The sequence below is a fragment of the Chiroxiphia lanceolata genome, chromosome 16 (genome assembly GCF_009829145.1).
Source record: "Chiroxiphia lanceolata isolate bChiLan1 chromosome 16, bChiLan1.pri, whole genome shotgun sequence".
Classification (NCBI taxonomy): domain Eukaryota; kingdom Metazoa; phylum Chordata; class Aves; order Passeriformes; family Pipridae; genus Chiroxiphia; species Chiroxiphia lanceolata.
In genome coordinates this window covers 2,649,126-2,669,890 of record NC_045652.1, presented here as the reverse complement: position 1 = coordinate 2,669,890, position 20,765 = coordinate 2,649,126, and the positions used below count along the sequence as shown (strand labels likewise).

Sequence of the window (20,765 nt, the reverse complement as noted above, 5' to 3'; positions counted from 1 at the left end):
GCTTCATTCCCCGTAGTCTCAGTGTCCTGGCTGGTGGCCTGTCCCCAGGCTCTGCTTTGTGGTGGGCTGGGGGAGCTCTGCCCTGAGCTGTGTGTCCTGGGGATTCTGGGCATGGCCGGCTGTCACCCTTCTCCAGACCAGGATCCAGAACAGCCCACACACAGGGCTCGTGGATAGGGCTGCAGGGGGTGCCTTCACAGGGGTTGGTGGTGGTGGGAGCTGGAGCTGGAATCGTGGTCTGCAGCTGCAGGAGGAGCTCAGGCCGTGAGCTTCACCTCGACCGGGTAGTGGTCACTGACTGCCAGGGCCTGGAGGAGGGCGAGAGGGGGGGAGATGTGAGTCCCTCACCCCTCACCGTGCCAGTGGAGCTGCAGGGCAGTCCATGGCTCTGCCAGAACCTTCTGCCTCCTGGAGGGGATCACAATGTTCTGAACCCTGAGATACTCGACACACAGGGCTTGAGTTTTGCCACCTCTCATGGAGAGGCCCAAGCATGGCCTGTGGTGGGCAATGGCAGGAGGGCACCTGCCCTCTGAGACCCTCATGTCTCACTTGAGGGCTCTGTGCCAGCATTGCCTCTTACTCTGGAGTCTTGCCTGCACCTGCCCATGGAAGACCATGAAAAACCCCATGCATCTCTTCTCATCCCCATGGGGACAAATCCCAAATCTGAGACAGTGACCCCAGATCCCCCCTTCCTGTTTCCCCCCCTTGGGTTCCTTGTCACCCTGAGCCCCCTGAACAGATGATGGCAGCCCTGCAGCCTGGGCCAGCTCGGCTTTGGTGCCTGTTAGATCCCTGGGTTTGTGGTCCTGGCTCACCTCCTCCTGGTCCAGCTGGAAAGCACGCTGGAAATTGTAGGTAGCAGCTGAATTTGACACGATGCTTCTCTTCAGCTTCGCCCCACACACCACGATCCTGCCAGGGAGATGTGGATGGCGGGTCCAACTCCTGCCCCTGCACTCAGCCACTGGTAGGGCAGGGCTGGCAGGGGGTCCCTGGAGTGCTAGGGAGGGGGGTGGCAGTGCCATGGGGGTGGTGCTCACCTGTCATAGGCACAGTCTGACTTGCCCACGGTGGTGTCGGTGCTGTCGGGGATCAGCCACTTGAAGACGTCGCTGGTGCGCAGGCGGATGGACGACCAGTCACTGGGCTGGACGTAGGCACAGTCGGCATTAAAGTCACCCAGGAACATGATGTTCTGCAGTAGGGTAGATGGAGAGGCTCATGGTCTGGGAATGAGGCTGTCTCTGACACCAGCCCTCCGGTGGGGGTCAGTCCTGGGTGCCTGGGAATCCCTTGTGACAGGGCAGGAACAAGGTCTCCATCCCACCAGCCCTGCACCAGCTGCACTTGCCTTGAAGCAGGAACCCAATGGGGGTCAAACAGTCTCAGTGCCCACCCCTGGTGCCACCCCCAGTGCTGTGACACTCACGTCAGTCCCCCACTTGTTGACGATGTCCAGGTAGACGTCGTAGAGAGCGTCGATCTCGGCGACGGCATCGTGTGGGGCTGAGTGCAGGGGCACCAGCACAAACTCCTCTACCTCTGCCAGGGGAGAGGAACGTCAGCCCCACAGCCACCCAATGCCACCACCCAGGGCCACTTTTCCCCTGCTCACTGGTGCGGGGCGCTGAGACCCTCAGGATGAACGGCTCCCGGCTGAAGACGTCCTGGCGGTCCTTGTACTGGTAGGTGTTCACCACAGACACGACATCTGTCCTGTGGGAGCAAAGGGATGGTTACCCTGGGGCTCAGCACGGCCTCTGTGTCCCCTCCATGGTGCTGGTGGCCCTGTGGTGCTGTGGCACAGGCAGCAGCACCCCCAGCCCTGTTACCTGTAGATGAAGAGGTACATCTCCTTGTAGTTCTCCCGTCCCAGGGGGCCACTGATCTCGTAGTCATATGGGGACTTGGACGCACTGTGGAGATGCAGAGGCAGGATGGTGACGTGGCTGCCACCAGTGACATGGCTGGTACCATCCTGGGTTAGCCCTGACATGTCCAGGAGCTGGGCAGCTGTGGCGTTGGCACCACCAGTCCTGCTCTGCTGTCCCTGTGGGTCACTGTGCTCTGGCCGTGAAGCGACATGGGGTGTGGTGGCTCTGAACACCCCGTGTCCCACCCTGGGGTGGCTCCTTGAGCACAGCAGGACGCGGGGTGGCTCCTACCACCCCTTTCTCTGCAGGGACGCTCCTCACCTCCCTTTGCAGCAGGGCTGAATTAGGTCAGTGAGCAGCCTGGGGCCCTGCAGCGCCCGGCGTCACCCTCCCTGCCCCGGCTGCTTTGTGGCCGTGCTGGAGGGGACACCGAAGGGGCGAGGACACGGGCTGGGCGGAGCTGCTCGGGAGCACTCCCAGCTTTCAACACAGTGGCAGCAGCTTCCTCCTAGTCCTGAGCCGTGCCCTTTCCCAAAATGGGGTCAGCACTCAGACGGTGGAGGGGCTGCTGCCCTGCTGTGGCCAGTTTTAGCCCACCTCAGCAGCCCCTCTTCCTCCTGGGGTGCCAGAGCCACTCACCTCAGAGTATCATCCACCACTGGGTCAGTCCCAGGGTCCTTTTGCCACTCACAGGGTCTTGGGGTGCAGGGTCTGCCTGTCCCCACTCACTTCATCCCCCCTCTCACCTTTGCCCTGTTCTGTTGGATTTTGGAGATGGAGCTTGCCAGAGCTATAGTTCCTTTCCATCCTGCATGCTCGGGTGGCGTTACAGCTTTCAGAAGGGATTTGTACCACTTGTATCCCTATTCCCCCCACCAGATCATTTAGAGCGGCTTTTTTTGCTCAGCGCCCCAGCACTTTTCTCCTATTCCCCTTCCCAAAAACAGCCTCTCTGCCAATGGCTGACCTTTTTTTTTTGCCTTTTATTACTCAGGCAGCTTGGCTTTCCCTGCTCATGCTGCTGTCCCAGCCCCAGCCCCGCTCGTACCTGTTGAGCTGCTCCATGAGCTCGGTGACGGCGCTGAGGTCGGAGTCGCGCACCTCCTGCACCAGCACCACGTCGTAGCGGCGCAGGATCTGCGAGGCCAAGGGGGACAGTGATGCTGGGAGGGAACCTGCTGCCAGCTCAGGGCCAGTCTCCCACCCACCTCCCAGCCAGGCACCCTGGCATGGTGCTGGATACACCGTGGGGACCCACATGTCCCTCTGTCCCGGGGCAGATGTCCCCATGGGGGGCTCACAGGGACTTGTGGCTGTGTCCGATGCCCTACCATGGTCCCCACCAAGCCTTCATCCACTCAGGGCATCACCAGCACTGGGATGCCATCCCATCCTCAGCCACATGTCCTTGGCACAGGAGCCACGTTTGTGGCTGTCCCAGTGCCCAGCCTGTCCCCACGTTGTGCTGGCTGCACTCACGTTGATGATGATCTCTGCCACCTCCTTGTTGGACATCTTGGTGTCACCGAAGGCCTGGATGTTGAAGGCACCGACGCGCAGGGTGGCAGTGGCCGGGCACAGGAGAGCCACAGCCAGCAGGGACAATGCCAGAGTCACAGTCCCCATCCTGCAGGGAGGGATGCTGAGTCACGGAGATGGGAGCTGAACTTGGAAAACTCCTTTGGATTTGGGGTAGAAAAATAAAAGGACATGCAGCTCCTTCCTCGGTCCTGCTGTACAACAGCGTGTCATGACGGGCACTGCCTCGAGCAGCCTGTGGAGCTGGCACAGGCAGTTTGACAGCTCGCTGGTCCCAGAGAAGACAAATCCCATCCCAACACAGTGAATCCACCTCCTCCAGCTCCCAGGATCACCCAGCTCCACTCCTTGCCAGAATTTCTCCATCAGCCACCAGCCCCAGCCACCACTGCCAGCACCCCAGGCTGTTCCATGTCCTTAAACTTTGCCACAGCCTCCACTGTTAGGGTAAGGAGCAGCTCCTCATCCCAGCTGGTTGCAGCTGATCTCGGTCCCTCCCGGTTCACAGCTGAAGGTGCTGAGCCTGGATCTGTCCTTACCTTGCCAAGTGTGCAGCACCTCTGCCCTCCCGGCAGCAGGATGGGCGGCTTTATTGCCAGTGGAGTTGCCGGCAAAGCAGGATGAGTCGGACACCCCCGTGGGGGTTTTGGCATGACTGTGGGCTCCTTCCCACATTGGGAAACCAGAAATCCCACAGGATGACAGGGTGGGGCCAGCACAGCCTCCCCTGTGCTGATACAGCAAAGGGCAGCCCTGGAGGCTTGACAGGGCTGGAGCATCCCAGTGGGAATGGGTGGGCACGTGGGACTCAGGGGGGCTGCAGCCAACAGGGGTGGCCTCCTAGATCACAGAGTAGGCACAGTGGCCAGGCAGGAGGTGAAGGGCACTGACCTTAATTGGGTGATTCAGACGGTGTAATTAGAGGGAAGAGGAGGAAATGGCCTGTGTTTGGGTCAGGCAGGTGAGCACCACGTGAGCACCGCCAGCCCCAGCTGCACACCCCTGCAGCAGCCCTGGTAGTCACTCACAACAGCCCCACTGGTGACCCAAAGCAGCCCCATCGGTGACCCAAAGCAACCCAGGAGGAGTGGCATTCCCCATGCCAGCCCACAGCATCACCCCCAGGGTGATGAAGGATCAGGAGGCTCTGACAGGCAGAGAGACAGCGGCAGCCCATGCCGGGACTTGCCGGGCTCTCACATGTGACACCAGGTTTTGCATCCTCACACCCAGTCTCGGGATGAGTCCAGTGTCCCTCAGTGCTGTGTCAGCACCGAAACCCCGAAAGTCCCCCGGGAAGCACCAAACCCCCTGGGAACTGACTCACATCCTCCACTTCCCCCCACTCTCACCGTCAGTGTCCTGTCAGCTGTCCCGCAGCCAGGCGGGCTCTGTCAGGATGCATGGCAAGAGCATCCTGTGCCCTGGAAAGCCTGGAGCCTCCCAGGCTCTTCCTGGTGTCCCTGCTTTTGCTGCAGAAAGGGAAGTAGTACTTGCCACCCCGTGGGTCCAGGTGTCTCCATGGCAGGAGGGTCCCCCTGCCCTGGAAACCTCCCTGGCAGGGGATGGGAGACTTGGACGCCAGGGGCTGCTGGGGAGACTAAAGGGACCTTCCCTCCAGAGTTGTAAAGGCTGGAAGAGGCTCATTTTTAATGGAAGCAGAGAGCACCCCAATCCCACAAGATCCAAAAGAGTGGCTCCTTGCAGAGATAGTGGGCAGCTTGGCTGGCACTGGTGGCATGTGGGCTTCCACGAAGGCTGCAGGTGCACGCCGGGATGTCCTGGTAGCCACTGGCACAGGGACGGGCTCAGCGGGCTTTCAGGGTCACCTCCACAGGGAAATGGTCACTGACGGCCAAAGCCTGGGTGTGGGAGAGAGCAGAGAGGGCCTGAGCTCATCCAGACACTGGGATGGCTGGCTGAGACCCCAACACTCCTCTCCAACCCCCAAATTTAGACCATATCCCAAACTGCTCAGTCTGGGGGGTTGATTCAGTGCAAGACTTGGGGTCGGGCCACCCTGGGGCACACCTCGAGGAACAAGGAGCCCACCCACACTCCCAGGAGGTATGGTGGGGTGGATCCCAGTGCTGGTGGGCCCATGTGCCCTGGCCCCTCACTCACATCCTTGCGCTGGAGGTGGAATTTCTGCTCGAAGTTGTTGACGGTGGCGGAGCCGGGATCGATGTCTTGGCGCAGGGCGGTGCCGCAGGCAACGATGCTGCCGGGGCAGCATGAGGGTGTAAGTGCCTGCCAGCCCCCCGTGCCAGCCACTGCCCCCCGCCACGGCACCCACCGGTCGTAGGCACAGTCGGTGTCGGCCACGGTGGTGTCGGCGCTGTCGGGGATGAGCCACTCACAGGCGCGCAGGGAGCGCAGGCGGATGGACGGCCACTGTGAGCTGGTCACGTAGGCACAGTCGGCGTTGAAGTCACCCAGGAAGATCATGTCCTGCAGGGCAGCGTGTTGTGTCCCTGCCCATGGACCTTACAAGTCAGCAGGGGCTCCCTAATTTCTTAAGAGGTGGCAGCAAACCCCCCTGGGGCACTATAGCGCACGGGGACAAGCCCCCTGTGAAGGCAGCGGAGACACCCTGCAGCTCCCTGCCTGGAGATTGCTGGGGTGGCACCCGCTCTAATGGGTACAAGAGGCCTCCCATGGGACAAGTCCATCCACTTGCCCACTCAGCTGCCCTCAGAGAGGAGCTGAGCTCACTGCCATTGCTTACATTAGTCCCCCACTTGTTGATGACATCGGTGTAGACGTCGTAGAGCGCGTCGATCTCTTCTGCTGCATGGCTGGGCTCGGAATGCAGGGGCACCAACACCAGCTCCTGAACCTCTGCCACACAGGTGATTGTCAGCCCCCACCTCAGCTGCACCAACTGAGAAGGGAGCAGGAACCCCCAGGGACCACCCCAGGCCAAGCCCCAGCTACCGGCTGGGAAAAGCTGCTGCAGGGAAAGGGTGTCTGTGGTGGTGTGTGTGTCCTCCAGACTGGAATTTCCTGTGGGGAACTGCATCCTTTTGCACAGGGTTTGCTGCTTGTTTCCTGTCACCTTTTCCAAGCCACCATGGTTTTGGGAAGGAGATGGAGGCGGTAGAGATGGGAGAGTGTATGTGCCCTGAGGAGGTTCTAAGGAGGTGGAAGTGATGGCATGGGGTAGGTGATGGAACAAGGTGGGAAATGGGACATGATGGGAGACGGCAGGGATGAGGGATGGCAGGCAATGGGAGGTGGTACATACAGGAGATGGAACCCAAGAGGAGGAAGCAGATGGCAGAATATGGCACAAGATGGGAGGTAGCAAATAATGGTATGCAGGACACGATGGGAAGCAGCTGGAGATGTGAAATGGTACACAACTGAAAAGAACACATGGTGGGAGATGACAGACAACGGGATGTGATGGGAATTGACAGGAGATGGCACACGGCGGGAAAGAGCAGGCAGTGCCAGCCATGCTGGGCAGGTACTTAGGACTCCTGGGCACCCACGAGTGGGAGATGGTCCCACTGCACTAAAGGACCCTTGTGGAGCCCTGCTGGCAGGCATAGCTCTGGGCTTAGCCCTCTGTGGAGGGGACCCTGTGCCAGGTCTGGCATCCCCCAACAGCAGCTCTGCTCACGTGTGGTGGGCGAGGAGAACTTCACAATGAAGGGCTCCCTGCTGAAGGTGTCGTTCCCACAGGACTCACAGCCATCGTCGTAGTAGTAACTTCCCAGCACGGAGACCATGTCTGACCTGAGGGAGGAGAGCAGGGCAGCCCCCAGCACAGCTCCTGGCACAGACAGGACCCCTGAAGGTACCCATTGCCCTTTGGGGGTTGCTGGGGAGGGCAGCAGGTGACACAGGGGACGCTGGACCCTGGTGACCTCCCTTACCTGTAGATGAAGAGGTACTGCTCCTTGTAGCTGGTCCGACCCAGGGGGATGCTGACCAAAAAGCTGTAGGGCTGCCCCGAAGCACTGGGGGGGAGATGTGGAGAGGGTGAGAGGAGGCTCCTGGTGCTCCCCAGCACCCATCAGGCTCTCTCCAGCTGAGCCAAGGTGCCTTGTCATGGTGAGATGCCAGCTGGGATCCAGCCCAGCATCCCATTTGCAGTCACCCCCACACTGTGCCATCACGGTCACCTGTTGAGCTGGTCCATGAGCTTGTCCACGGCGCTCAGGTCGGCATCCCGGACCTCCTGCACCAGGATGATGTCGTACTCCGACAGGATCTGGGGGGACAAGCTCAGAGCTACTCTCCCCTGGCCAAGAGCTGCTCATGGGACACCCACGGGTGCCTCAGCTGGGCTGCAAAGGCTCCCAGACTGGCAATGGGAGGCCAGCAGGGCCTTTCCCACCCCTTCCTGGGTCTGCACCAGAGACCCCAAAGACCCTACAGCAGCTGTGCTGGATCAGAGCAAGGCATGGATTCCCCCTGACACCCCTCCCCACCTCCCTCACTGTCCCAGGGAGGGGGCTTCTCTGCTGGTCTTCTCTGCCTTGGAAGGACCCTGGGATCACATAGATCCATCTGTCTGCTACCATCATCCCAGCAGCTGCTCCAAGGGAGGAACCTGGGCAGCACCAAGCATTGCCCATCCTGGGTTGGGCATCAGCAAGAGTGGAGATGGCCTGAGGTGGGAGATGGTGATGAGGGATGAGCAGATGGGTGAGTGAGGGGAGGTTTGGATGGAGAGATGGATGGAGGTGTGGATGGATGGATGGATGGATGGATGGATGCCTACAGAAAGCTGGTGTCCCACTGTCCCAGGGTCACTGCATCCCAGAGAGGAGAGAGCATCCAGGCCTGCTCCTCTCCCCTGCACTCACAGAGACGATGATGTTTGCCACGGTCTGGTTGGACATCTTGGTGTCCCCAAAGGCCTTGATGTTGAAGGCTCCGACCTTCAGCGCAGTGGCCAAGTGCAGCAGGAGAGCTGCAGCCAGCAGGGACAGCACCAGCTGGGAGGTTGCCATCCTGTGTGCAGAGGGACAGGGCGGGTCTCAGCCCTCCTGGCCGGGATAGGATTTTGGCACAGGTGGTAGAGGTGACCAGAGTAATCCCACTGGCCATACTGGTTTCACTGGGAGGCATCTGTTTTCCAGTGAACCACCAGGATCCAGGGATTGTGTACATCCATCATGTGGGGCCTCATCCTGCCTGTCCCTCCTGGAGGCAGGCCAGACCACTCACAAGGCCAGAGAGGAAAATTCACTGGCAAAAAAGTAAATGCCATTTCATGGTGACACAGAGCAGTCGCTTCCTCATTCACCACGCTCAGCCCGGACACCTCTCCCAGTCTGGGGTGGGTGGCAGTGGCCAAGGACACCAAGGTCCCTTGGCTTGTGCCTCTCCCACCCCTCCCTGCATCTGTGCCAGAGACCCCAGAGACCCTTCAGCAGCTGTGCTAGGACAGAGGAAGGGATGGATCCCCCCAACACTCCTCCCCATCTCCCTTCCCGCCTGGAACATCCTCACTGGAGGTATCCTGCCCCCCATTTCCCAGCACTGCCCCATCCTCACCCACGCTGTCATCCCTCTGGACCCCTCACCAAGGCAGCACAGCAGCTCCCATCCACAGGGGAAGGCTTTTGGGAAGTATTTCCCGTGGTACTCCGCTCCCCAGGGTAATATTTCGCCAGTGTGTGGGATCTGAGCCCTGCCCAAGCCCAGGTGCCCCAAGCAGGAACCTGATAAGACGGGCTGAGAGGACAGGCAAACACACCAGCTTTTGGCACAACAAATTCCAGCCCCAGGAAGGTTTTGCTGCCTCAGGGTTTGCTTTTCCTTCTGGGGAAGCTGCTCCAGCTAAACCCTCGCCTTTCCCACTTGCACCCTTACTGTGGCTGCAAACACTTCCCTCCAACACCACAGTCACACAGAGATTCACGTGGTAACGCAGAGATTCAGTAATGCCACAATTTGGTCATGCCAAAAATTGCCCAAAGCCCCACAAATCCTCCCCACTCCCCAGGGGGCACAGCAGCCTCTGCACCTCCCAGGTAGAGACACCTACAAGGACCCTGAGCTGTGCCCAGGCTCAGCCCCGGCAGAGCGTCGCGGCAAAATCAGGCTGAGCTGGAGAAGGTGGCACTGGGGAGCTCCTGTGGTGAGGGAGGAGAGGGGAGCAGGACATACCTTTGATGTTATCCAAGGACTCTGGAAGGGGAAGGATCTGCACCTGCATTTATGGGGAGGGACGTGCTCACCTTGCCAAGTGGTTGCCCGGCCAAGGAACATGTGAGGCCGCAGGCTCCATATGGTATTTTTCACGGAAATAAAGGTCTGCTCAGTGCAAAAAGAGTCCTTTCAGCCACTGCCAATACCTCCTGTCACAGGTAAGGCTGAGAACGTGCTGGAGTGGATTAAAATGTCAAGAGATCCCAGAGACCACTCCTGGAGAGTGGCAGCTCCCCGATGTGGGGCGTGGGCAGCTCTCACTCACCAACAGACACAATTTCTCTTAAAAAATGTTTATTTCACAAACATGAATTGTTCCCACCCAGCACATTTCCACCCCTACATTTCCAACAAGGTGGGTGTTCCAGGGCTAGCAGGAACCCAGTGCCAGGGGCTGAGGGCACCCAGTGCATCCCAGGGTGGTGCTGCCACCCTGGTCTCTGGGTGGGAAGCCAAGCTGGAACTGCCAAAAAGCACCACATCCCTGGCATGGTGCCTGTCCCCAGAGCCTCCCCAGGCGGTCACACAGCTCAGCCCCATCCCTGGGAGGGCTGTGAGGTGCCAAGGGGTGGCAGCCCACCCCCCCACACACACTCTCCCTACTTGCCCCAGCCCTGCCCCAGTGGCCTTGGCCAATGTCCTGGTGTTCCCGGTGTTCCCGGTGCTCCCAGCCTCCAAAGGCAGATGTTGGGTTTCCCAGGAGGGCCATGCCAGCCCCCTAGAAGTGTGCAGTGATCCTGAGGGGCTGGGGGGGCCCCTGCCAGCCCCCTCCCCTGGAGCCAGGCACACCCCAGAGAAGGGAGGCTTCCCATAGAGGGATTAGGGCTCGGCCTAGACCCCCCCAACAGGCTCTCCAGTTTGGGCCCAGGGTCAGGCTCCCCCAGCCAAGACCCTCCATGGCCAGTCCCTCTTCAGGTCAAGACCCTCTCAAGAACCAGACCCAGGACCAAGAACCCCCTGGGCCAAGATCCCCCCAGGGCCAGTTCCCTCCTGCATCAACATCCCCTGAGTCAGCCCCAGGCCCAGCCCTCCAGGTCCAAGATCTCCCCAGGTCTAGGCTCCCCCCCAGGTCAAGCCCCCCTGGCTCAGCCCCAAGATCTCTCCAGGGCCAAGACCTTTCCCAGGGCCAGTTCCATCCTGAGTCAAGACCCTGTCAGTCAGGCCCAGCACTCCAGGGACAACACACCCCCAGGTCCTACCCCCCCGAAATTAAGATCCCTTGGGTGAGCCCCTCAGGACCAAGACCCTTCCAGAGCCAAGATCCCTCCAGGTTCAGTTCCCTCCCAAGTCAAGACTCTCTGAATGAGTCCCAGCTCCAGGCCCCCTGCTGAAGCCAATATCCCCCCTGGCTCATCCCTCAGGGCCAAAATGCCCCCAGGGCCATTTCTCTCCCAATTTAAGACACCTCCCGAGTCAGCCCCAGGCCCAGCCCCGAGGGCAAATATCCCCCAGGGACAATATCCCCCCAGGTCCAGGTTGAGACCTCCTGGCTCGGCCCCAGGCCCAGCCCCCCCCCGGGGCCAATATCCCCCCTGGCTCAGCCCCAGGGCTCATCTCTCCAGGGCTAAGATGTCCCCAGGGCTAGTTCCCTCCCAGTTTAAGAGAATTCCTAAGTCAGCCCAAGAAGCAGCCCCTCGGGCCGATATTCCCCCCCCCAGGTCCCCCCAGGTCGAGATTCCATGGTTCAGCCCCAAGACCAGGCCCCCGGGCCAAGATCCCTCGAGAGCCAAGATCCTTCCAGGCCCAGGCTCTCCCAGGTCGAGCCTCCCCGGCTCAGACCCCGAGCCGAGACCCCCCCAAGGGCCGGGTCTGTCGCGGCCGAGCCCCCCCCCAGCCCCAGCCCCCCCCCGTCCCGCCAGGGGGCGCTGCCGGCGGCGCCCGCGCGTGGCCCTTTTGTCCTTTGCGGGCCGCCGTAGCGCCCGCCCGCCCGTCCGCGCCGCCGAGGGGAGGCCGCGCCGGGGCCGGGCCGGGAACGGGACCGGGAGCGGGAACGGGACCGGGAGCGGGGCCATGAGCGACATCCGGCACTCGCTGCTGCGGCGGGACGCGCTGAGCGCCGCCAAGGAGGTGCTGTACCACCTGGACATCTACTTCAGCAGCCAGCTGCAGAACGCGCCGCTGCCGCTCGTGGACAAGGGCCCCACCGAGCTGCTCGAGGAGTTCCTCTTCCAGGTCCCCAAGGAGCGCGGGGCGCCGCCCAAGGTGCGACACGGGCACCCCGGCACACCCCGGGGCTGAGGGCGGACACAGCCCCGGGCAGTGGGTGTGGAGGGGAGGCCCCCTGGACAGGGTTCCCTGGGGCTGCCGCTGCACCATGAGGGTCCCAGGGGCGGGGGCTGCTGCTGGAGACCGAGGGATTGGAAGGGCAAGGTGGGAGCCCTGAAGAGCTGCTGCTGGAGGCCAAAGCCTTGGAAGGGCAGGATGAGGTCCCCGAGGGGCTGTTGCTGGAAACCAGGGGCTTGGAAGGGCAGGATGGGGTCCCTGAAGAGCTGCTGCTGAAGATCGAGGGCTTGGAAGAGCAGGATGAGGTCCCTGAGGAACTGCTGCTGGAGACCAAAGCCTTGGAAGGGCAGGATTAGGTCCCTGGGGGGCTGTTGCTGGAGACTAAGGCTTTGGAAGAAAGGGATAGAGTCCCTGAGGAGCTGCTGCTGAAGACAGGCCCCAAAAGGACAGCACAGGCTCCCTGGGGTGCCGGTGACTGAGGGGTTTTTGGCAGGGAGGGGGCTGGCTGACAAGACCCCCATGGGCTGGCCAGGATTCAAGGCTCTCAGGAGATGTGGTGGGCTTTCAGGGCCTGGGGACACCCACAGCCCCCCAGTGCTGCAGCTGGGCCCTACCAGACTTTTTGGATGGGTGTGGGATGGAGCTGGGATGGGGGTCTCAGAGATGAGCAGTGAGAAACCATAGCTGCTGGTGAGTGTTGGGGTGCATGGACCTGGGGCCTAGTGGGCTCCTGGGCCCAGCTGTGTCCCTGCCAGCTGCCCAGCAGCGTCCTCAGAGCTGTTATTTGCAGAGGGAGGGAATATTTTTCACCCCAGCAACGTCAGTCTCATCTCCCAGTCCATGGGCAGCACTTGCAGGTGCAGCAGGCACCAGTCTTGTGTATCCAGTTGTTCAAATACAACCTAAAGCTTTTCAGTGTCACCAGGTAAATGCAGTGGTGGCTCAGAAAGCCTGAATGTGTGTGCTGTGCTTGAAGACTGGGTCCCTCACACCTGAGGGAGGCTCCCAGCCTTTACTGCCCCTGTCTTTTCCACTTGTTTCTTGCTTTTTCAAGACCCCCAGTGTATTTTGCAGCTTTGCTTTTGTTTTCTTTCAGAGACTGAACTCCCTTCAGGAACTCCAGCTCCTTGAGATCATGTGCAATTATTTCCAAGAGCAGACCAAGGACTCAGTCCGGCAGATCATCTTTTCATCTCTGTTCAGCCCCCAAGGGAACAAGGCAGATGACAGCAGGATGGCCCTGCTGGGGAAGCTGGTGTCCATGGCAGTGGCTGTGTGCAGGGTTCCTGTGCTGGAGTGTGCTGCCTTCTGGCTGCAGGTACAGCTCCTGTGCAGGCAGGGATGGCTCAGGGAGGGGGTGAGGGAGTGTTCCAGGATGGATACAGTGACTGGGCACAGTCAGCTGCTCCTCTGTGCTGGTTTCAGATGACAAAACAGCTGCCCCCCTGTCTGTGCTCATGTTCATTCCTATGCTCCAGCATCAGGAAGAGCTTTTGCCAATTCATTCATAGAAGAAAAACAAGTGGGTGTTTATTTTTTTACTGTCAGTGAAAGTTTTATTAATTCCCCCCAACCCCGTGCATGTTGAAAGGGCTCAGTGAGGGTTTGACCAACACAGGGAACAAACCTTGGCAGTTCATGGTCACCTTGCTTGAAGAAGCCAAGGAGTTTGGGAAAGAAACCCTGCCTGATGTGCAGGTCTGTGCATGGAAGAGGCATCTCTCTTGAGACTTGGGCACAAAATACCTGTGTCTGTCTTCCATGATTGTGGTATGTCAGGGATCTCCTCTGTCTCCCCCTTTTCCTGTTGAGATTTCCCACTGTAAACCTTGGATAGTGCACCTTTGTTCCTGCTGCTTTGATGGGATGTGCAGAAGTCACCTGGTTTTGATGGAAGGGGAAGAGCAGAAAGAATGTGCTGGGAGGGAAAGGTGGGAGAAGCAGGACCAGCAATTTTTCCTTGGGGTCACTTTTCCCACCTGGTGAGCCTTGGGACAGGATGGGATGTAACCTGGATAGCAGGAGAAGGTGTATTTTTTTGCAGATTGCAGCTTTTAAAAGGCCTGAGGATTGCACAGAATTTTTTCCACATTAAAAATATCATGTGTGACTGGGAGGTCACTGAACTAGTTGAACCAATTGAACTCCAGAACTGTGTTAGAATTGTGGAGTCACAGAATAGTTTGGGCTGGAAGGGACCCTAAAGCTCATCCAGTCCACCCCCTGCCACAGGCAGGGACATCTTCCACTAGCCCAGGTTGCTCCAAGCCCCGTCCAACCTGGCCTTGGACACTTCCAGGGCTGGGGCAGCCACAGCTTCTCTGGGCAACCTGTGCCAGGGCCTCACCACCCTCACAGGGAAGAAATGTTGCTTAAGTAGTAAAAAAAGAAAAAATCTCCAAGTCACAATATTGATTCGAAAGGTTTTAATTTTAAGCCACAGATACTTTAAGCATGAATTATCACTGCTTATTTTTATATTGAGATATAGTGATTTTACTTCTGGCCGAGTGGATGTTTGATATCCTGAGAGAGAGAAAGCACACTGCTCTTTTGGGAAAGTGGGGACACAGATGTTGGAGCAGCCCTGTGACAGGGTTTAATCTGCTTTCCTCATGTGCCACCCCCTCAGAGAACCCCTGCTGTGTTCTGTGTGAGGTTGGCCCGGGCACTGGTTGACGACTACTGCAACTTGGTGCCAGGCTCCATCCAGACCCTGAAGCAGATCTTCAGTGCCAGCCCTCGCTTCTGCTGCCAGTTCATCACATCTGTCACAGCTCTCTACGACCTCTCTTCAGGTAAGTGTTTCCCAGCTGTGTCTTTCCAAGTAAGAGGTGCGACATAACACAAATTAACTGTTGCAAGAGAATTAACTGCTCGGATGCTAAAGAGGTGTTACCAATAATTATTGCCAGAAGCAGCTCAGGGGTGTGGCTGTTGCCTCATCTGGCACTGGGGTAAGAATAAAAATAACCACTCCATGGCTGAGTCATAGAATCCAAGAACAGTTTGAGTTGGAAGGGATCTTAAATCTCATCTCATTCCACCCCCTGCCATGGGCAGGGACACCTTCCACTAGCCCAGGTTGCTCCAAGCCCCGTCCAACCTGGCCTTGGACACTTCCAGGGATGGGGCAACCACAGCTTCTCTGGGTAAAAGGGAAGGTGTTTGCTGGAGAAGCAGCCAGGTAACACCTGACACAAAGGGCACTGTCCCCCAGAAAGGGCAAAGGACACAGGGACTTTATTGACTGAGCAGCTCTGGGAGTGAAAGCTGATCTGTCTGGGCTGGGCAGTCGGACCTGAGATAGACTCAGGGCTGCCTGTCAGCCTGATTCCTTCCAAAAAGGGGAGAAACACAAATTCTGAATGTTTGCAAGGCAGAGCAGGATTTCTGTGGAGCAGTGACAAGAAATACATAATCAACAGCATATCTCCAGTGCACTCTTTAACTGTGTGACTGCCAGTGATACAACCTGTCTGAGGTTGTTGTTGATCAGACACGAGGTTGTCTAAAATAAGTTTGATTTAGCTTTACTCAGTAACAGAGAGCTCATGGTAGACCAGGGAACAACCATACACTAAATACCAACATCACCTATAATCCAGAAAAGCAAATGCTGTTTGTTATCAATAAAGGAAAAGTTTTGCATGGTCTCCTCCAGATAAACAGTTTGGCATTACTGAGGGTGAGGGAGAGGCTTAGACTTCATGGTGGTTTTTTAAAAAAGTATTTGGTAGAGCTCAAAGTATATTTTATATCTCAGTATTTTTATATCTGTTTTGTGCAACCACTTGAAAGTTCATCTAGGTAATTAAAAGACATGTCAGAAAGGACATAACGTGAGTTATAGGAAGTAATTTTTTAATTCCTTCATTTATTTGAGATGTTTTTGGTCACACGAGAAAAGGGAGCTTGCTCTTCAAATCCAGCAGCCTGTGACAGGATGGTTACTGGCAAGTCAGGGTTTCTCTTGTCTGTAGTCAAGTTCATGAGCACCTTTCACTTCTTACTTGAAGCTTTACATAATCTTATAATCCTGTACATGTCATGTGATCATGTTATTAAGTTGTGTTTTACCTAAACACGTTTGTTTAGGTAAGTCTTAAAGGAAATGAGTTGAATGATTGGCACTTCCTTCTCTTCACCCAACAAGTTTTTCCTATTTCCCTTGCCCCTTGTACTTCCTGTGGCAAGGGATAAAGGGAGACTGAATTTAGGGAAGAAATGAGCAGGTGATGGGTGGGAGAGAAGAAAACGACAAAAGAAGCTTTGCTGGGAGAGAGGATGAATGTTGGCATTTGGTGGTGTCTTTGGAATAGGTGGAGAAGGTGAAGTTGGCAGGAACATGGTTGTATCTTCTCTGTGTCTTGAGAAAAGGAGCAGAATTGGGAAGGCTCTGAAATCATCATTGTGACAGTGCAGGAAGGGTGTGTGTGAGAGACTAATTAAAGACTAAATTAAAGTCCCGTGCTTCAGCGCAAGGCTCAGCTTACCCAACACCAACTTTCCTCTCTGCAGATGACCTCATCCCTCCTTCAGACCTGCTGGAGCTGATCGTTTCCTGGATCTTTGAGGACCCCCGTTTGATCCTCATCACCTTCCTGAACACTCCCATTGCAGCCAACCTGCCCATAGGGTTTTTGGAGCTCACCCCGCTGACCGGACTGATCCGCTGGTGCGTGAAGGCCCCCCTGGCCTACAAGAGGAAGAAGAAAGCCTCTCTCTCCAATGGACACGCTCCCAGCAAAATTGCCAAGGACTCAGCTTCAGGAGAAGACAAAGATTGCCACCAGCTGTACTCAAAGCTGCACCTGAGTGTCCTGCAGGTTCTTATGATGCTTCAGGGGCACTTGACGGAGAAGAACCTTTACGGGCGCCTGGGGCTGGTGCCCTTTGACCACGTGGTTCCTCTGGTTGAGGAAATCAACAGACTGTCTGATGAACTCAATCCTCTCAATGCATCCAAAGAGATTGAACTGGCTCTGGACAGGCTGGCCCAGGCTTTGCAAGTGGCCATGGCATCGGGAGCACTCCTGTGCACTAGAGGTGAGTTGGTGGTGGGGCTGGCACAGACCCCAGCACAGGATTCTTTTCCTCCACTGTGCAGAAGTTGTAAGAGGGAGTTTTGGAGTGAGGGGAGTGAAGATCAACGTGCTCACAGCAGGATTAGTAGTTTGCCCCTCTTGGAAAGCGATAGTGCAGGAAATAGTTCAGGGAAAACAGCTGGATGGAGAATAAGAGAGATCACTGATGTAGTGATGTAGGTGACATGCATTGCTTTGAACTGATCCTCAACCCTGCAGTGTGCACAAGGGGGTTAAACCTGGGTGTCTGGCACAGGGACAAATTTGTTCCCCTCAGAATTGCTTGTAGCTATTTAAAAAGCACTGTCTAGTTGTGGCTCAGTTTGACATCTCTGAGTTTGCCTGATGGAGGAGAGTCCATGAAGCACATAAACCCACAGGGTGGGTGTGCTAGACAAAGAATTTGTAAAGCAAACAAACACACTTCATCTGGAACTTCTGGGCATTCAGCTCACCTGTAATGAGACCCCATTTCAGTGTGTGCAATTTCAGTTAAACTTGATAAAAAAAGTCTGCTAATGTGGGTTTTTTTGTCTGGCTTTCCTGTCTCCAAAGCCAGTTCTTTCCAGAAGACCTGCAGAGATGAAAAAGGGAAGTGCCTCAACATAGCACAGGGTCAGCCAGAAAGGCTGTTTTCTTGTTATATTCTAGTGAAAACAGAGAATTTTGGGGGTGACCAGAAGGCTTAAGGCTCCCCAACCACTGGGACAGTTGGTGCAGACCCCAACTGCTGAGAGTGGCCTCTGCCTAAGCAGGTGCCTGAGGCTTTAGCCCTGGCTGAACCAGTGCTGCTGGTCAAATTTCAGTGTTCTTCTTCCTAATCTTTTATAAAGTAGCTCCAAATGTAATGAGAACAAGCAGAAATTGGAGTTTTTTGAGCTGATGGCTTATTTCAGCTGTGTTGGTTCTTAGTTGTTCACCTGGAACATTCTGAGCACTTGCACTGAAGGTAGTTCAGTGTAAGGTGCTGCTGAAATATCAGATATCTCAGTATTTTGGGAGTGGTTTTATCTACAAAGGCAGGTTTGTTCTCCAGCTATTCCTGAAAGCACTCTATCAACAGGGTATCTTGTTAAATTCCTTGGTTCTAGTTATTCTGCTTTAGCAGAAGTTTGGAGATGGTAAAAAAGCTGCAATTTCTAGTTGATAGATCTCAGCAAAAAAAAACAACCAACCCAACCCTTTCTTTACACTGTCAGTGTTTCAAAAACACCAAACCAAGACAGAACAGGCATTGGGTAATCTTTGCCTTGCTTTGACCTGATGCCTTTCTCCTCATAAATGCTATATTCAGTGGGCAGAGTCATGCCTTGTGTTTCCTGTGTCTCAGTTACTCCTTGTTGGTATATTGGCATTGCAAAGTCCATCCTAAGGCTTGGTCTGCCTTAAATGTCAAACATACAGTAAAGTGGCTGGTGTGGAAAGCTGTGAGATGGAGAACATATTCTCCCCTGTGGAGGTTTTGGGGCCTGAGAATGGGATTCTGGATGTGTTGATGACTGGTGATGATGACAGATTGCTGATTATTCAGTAATTACTCAGTAAAATTACTGATTATTCAGTAGTCTGACCTTCCTAGAAAGGACAGTGAAGAGGAAAATCACTCTAATTTCTGCTTTATCCTTATGTGTTCTGTCCTCTTTCAGATGACTTGAGGACTGTGTGCTCCAGGCTACCACATAACAAGTAAGAGGCCTTTCTGCAGCTGTGTTGTTTTTGATGCTTGTTCCAGGACATTGAGGGCTGTTGAGACAAAATCTCCTCTAAAAATTTGTCTTCCTGGAATCTGGCCTTTGCTCACATAGGGCTAAAGGTGACATAATGCTGATTACTTCTTCCCTGGACTCCTGACTGAAGGGGATTTCAGTGGCTCCCACCTTATATCTGCTCTTGCCCAGCCTGTGTTAAAACAAATACACAGAAAGGGAAATGAAATTCCAGCCGGGAACCTGCCCCTCAGTTGTCCCATCCCCAGCTCCCTGCCTGTATTACCTGACCCTAAGCTTAATTGCTTCTTGCCTCTTTGCAAAGAGTGACTTGAGTTTAAAAAAAAGAGAGGGGAAAAGGGAAAAAAAAAAAGAGTCTTCTGGAAGCTGCAAAGAGCATAATCGAGTCCCTGTCCTCGCCCCTCAGCTGTGCTGTGCGTCGGGTGCGAGTCGCCCTTGGATTCACCACAGAAGCTGCTCTAACAATCCTCCCTCCTGTCTGGATTTCTCTCCACAGCCTGCTCCAGCTGGTGATCTCGGGTCCAGTGCAGCAGCCCACCCACGGGGCCCTGCCACCAGGATTTTACCCCCACATCCACACCCCTCCGCTGGGATACCCCGCGCACGCCGCTCACCCCGCGCTCCCGGCGCACCCCGCGCTCCCGGCACACCCCGTGCAGACCTTCATTCCAGGAATGACATTCCCATACCGGCCCATCCGCTAGGACCGAGGCTGCACGGTGTCCCAGCTCCCCTGGAGCCTGGGGAAGCCTCGGAGATAAAACCAAACTGTCCTGGGAACCACATTTTCCTCTCTGGAGTGAAGCCGAGCGTGAGGGATCGGCCCTTTGGCAGCAGGCGTGGAAGGTTTGGACGTGGGATGCAGATACTAAGGGACAAAACAGGGGGTGGGAATATGCAACAGAAACTCCAAACCTCTGCTGTGTGTGGAAATCCTTTTGCTCCAAGGGTCTGATATTCCTCAGTCGTGCATTTTTCACCTGGATGTGTTCACGGCACACTGAGCCCAGCTGCTCTGGCTCTGGGGGGGCCAGGAGAAAAGGCCCTGTGTGATTTTTGGGTTTTTCCAAGCTATTCCACCCCAGCCTGCTTGTTTCTTTGTAAATGTTTGTATCTATAGCTACAGAGGATGTGTACACTGTATATTTTTGGAACACAGACGTTTGTTTGGGAAGCACAAGGGTAGAGTTAAAGCAGCACTTCCTATTAAAGGAACCAATTTAAGAAGCATTGAAACAAATCTGCCATTTCTCTGTCAAACAATTAGAAGAATGAGAATTAAAACAATTAAGATTTTTTTTATCTTTCAGTTGGTTAGAAGGTCCAACTCATTAGGCCTGTGCTGGGGAGGGGACAAAACTCAGTGACCCATCGACCTGCCAGCTGGGGAAATGCCCTTTCCAGACACCTCAGTCAATGATTCTTAAAAATTTGGTGTGAGAACTGGCGTGTTTTGTTAATGCTGGCTGGAAAACTGGCCAAAGGCTGGCTGTGGTGTTCAGGCCAGCTCTGAGTGGGGCACAGGGATGCATGGAATCATCTGGGAAGGGCGGCAGAACGTGCTGCTCTTGGCACAACAACCAAATGTGGTGTCCAGCCCCTTTCTTGTCGTGCTGTCCTTCTCTGAGCCCCCTCCAAGGGGTGAAAAAGAAGGAAAAAAGGGTTCTTTCTACACATCAGTGGCTGTGACAAGGACCTCTGCTGCTCTGGTCCTTGTGTGAAGTGATGTGGGGGCTCTGGTTCCACACTGGCTGCAAAATAAGGACAAATTAGATGGAAGATGGGAAAGCCTGATTTGAATGAAACAGCTGGAAAGGGAACTGTGGCTGTCCTTCTCTGGAAAGGGAAGGTTAATAATAATAATAATAATATAATAATAATAATAATAATAATAATGGAATAGTTAGAGTTGGAAGGCACCTCTGGATTTCATCTAGTCCAACCCCCACATTATCTAATCGAAATAACAATAATAGTAATAATAACAACAATAACAATAATAATTTGTATTTCTGCTTATTAATTACAATTATTATTGTTATTATTAAAAATAAATAAACATGCTCTAAATTTTGCTCAGCCAGTTGGACTTGGTAAGCGTTGTAGGTCCTTTTCGACTAAAATATCCTGTCTCAACT

At 55.5% G+C, this 20,765-nt stretch overlaps 2 protein-coding genes across 2 annotated transcripts; one reads left to right on the top strand and one right to left on the bottom strand.

The window, feature by feature from the left end:
- Window positions 1-257: 257 nt before the first annotated feature.
- On the bottom strand, window positions 258-8,971 carry LOC116795012. The gene is given in 18 exon segments (XM_032704300.1): window positions 258-308; window positions 822-918; window positions 1,047-1,201; window positions 1,436-1,546; window positions 1,578-1,722; window positions 1,839-1,922; window positions 2,929-3,017; window positions 3,360-3,507; window positions 3,620-3,687; window positions 5,237-5,281; window positions 5,544-5,640; window positions 5,716-5,870; window positions 6,148-6,260; window positions 7,048-7,163; window positions 7,304-7,387; window positions 7,547-7,641; window positions 8,240-8,387; window positions 8,934-8,971. Coding segments are annotated over 17 exon segments (1,800 nt in total). The 5' UTR covers window position 8,387; window positions 8,934-8,971.
- A 2,558-nt stretch (window positions 8,972-11,529) lies between these two features.
- On the top strand, window positions 11,530-19,863 carry C16H7orf26 (chromosome 16 C7orf26 homolog). Its single transcript, XM_032703623.1, has 6 exons — window positions 11,530-11,792; window positions 12,910-13,131; window positions 14,446-14,611; window positions 16,335-16,862; window positions 18,547-18,586; window positions 19,124-19,863. The coding sequence occupies exons 1-6, from the start codon at window positions 11,601-11,603 to the stop codon at window positions 19,329-19,331; spliced, it is 1,356 nt and encodes a 451-aa protein (XP_032559514.1). The 5' UTR covers window positions 11,530-11,600; the 3' UTR covers window positions 19,332-19,863.
- Window positions 19,864-20,765: the final 902 nt, after the last annotated feature.

Coding starts and splice junctions, on each gene's coding strand:
- C16H7orf26 (XM_032703623.1), top strand. CDS start 11,601: ATGAGCGACATCCGGCACTCGCTGCTGCGGCGGGACGCGCTGAGCGCC. Junction 11,793..12,909: donor AGCGCGGGGCGCCGCCCAAG/GTGCGACACGGG, acceptor GTTTTCTTTCAG/AGACTGAACTCCCTTCAGGA. Junction 13,132..14,445: donor GTGCTGCCTTCTGGCTGCAG/GTACAGCTCCTG, acceptor CCACCCCCTCAG/AGAACCCCTGCTGTGTTCTG.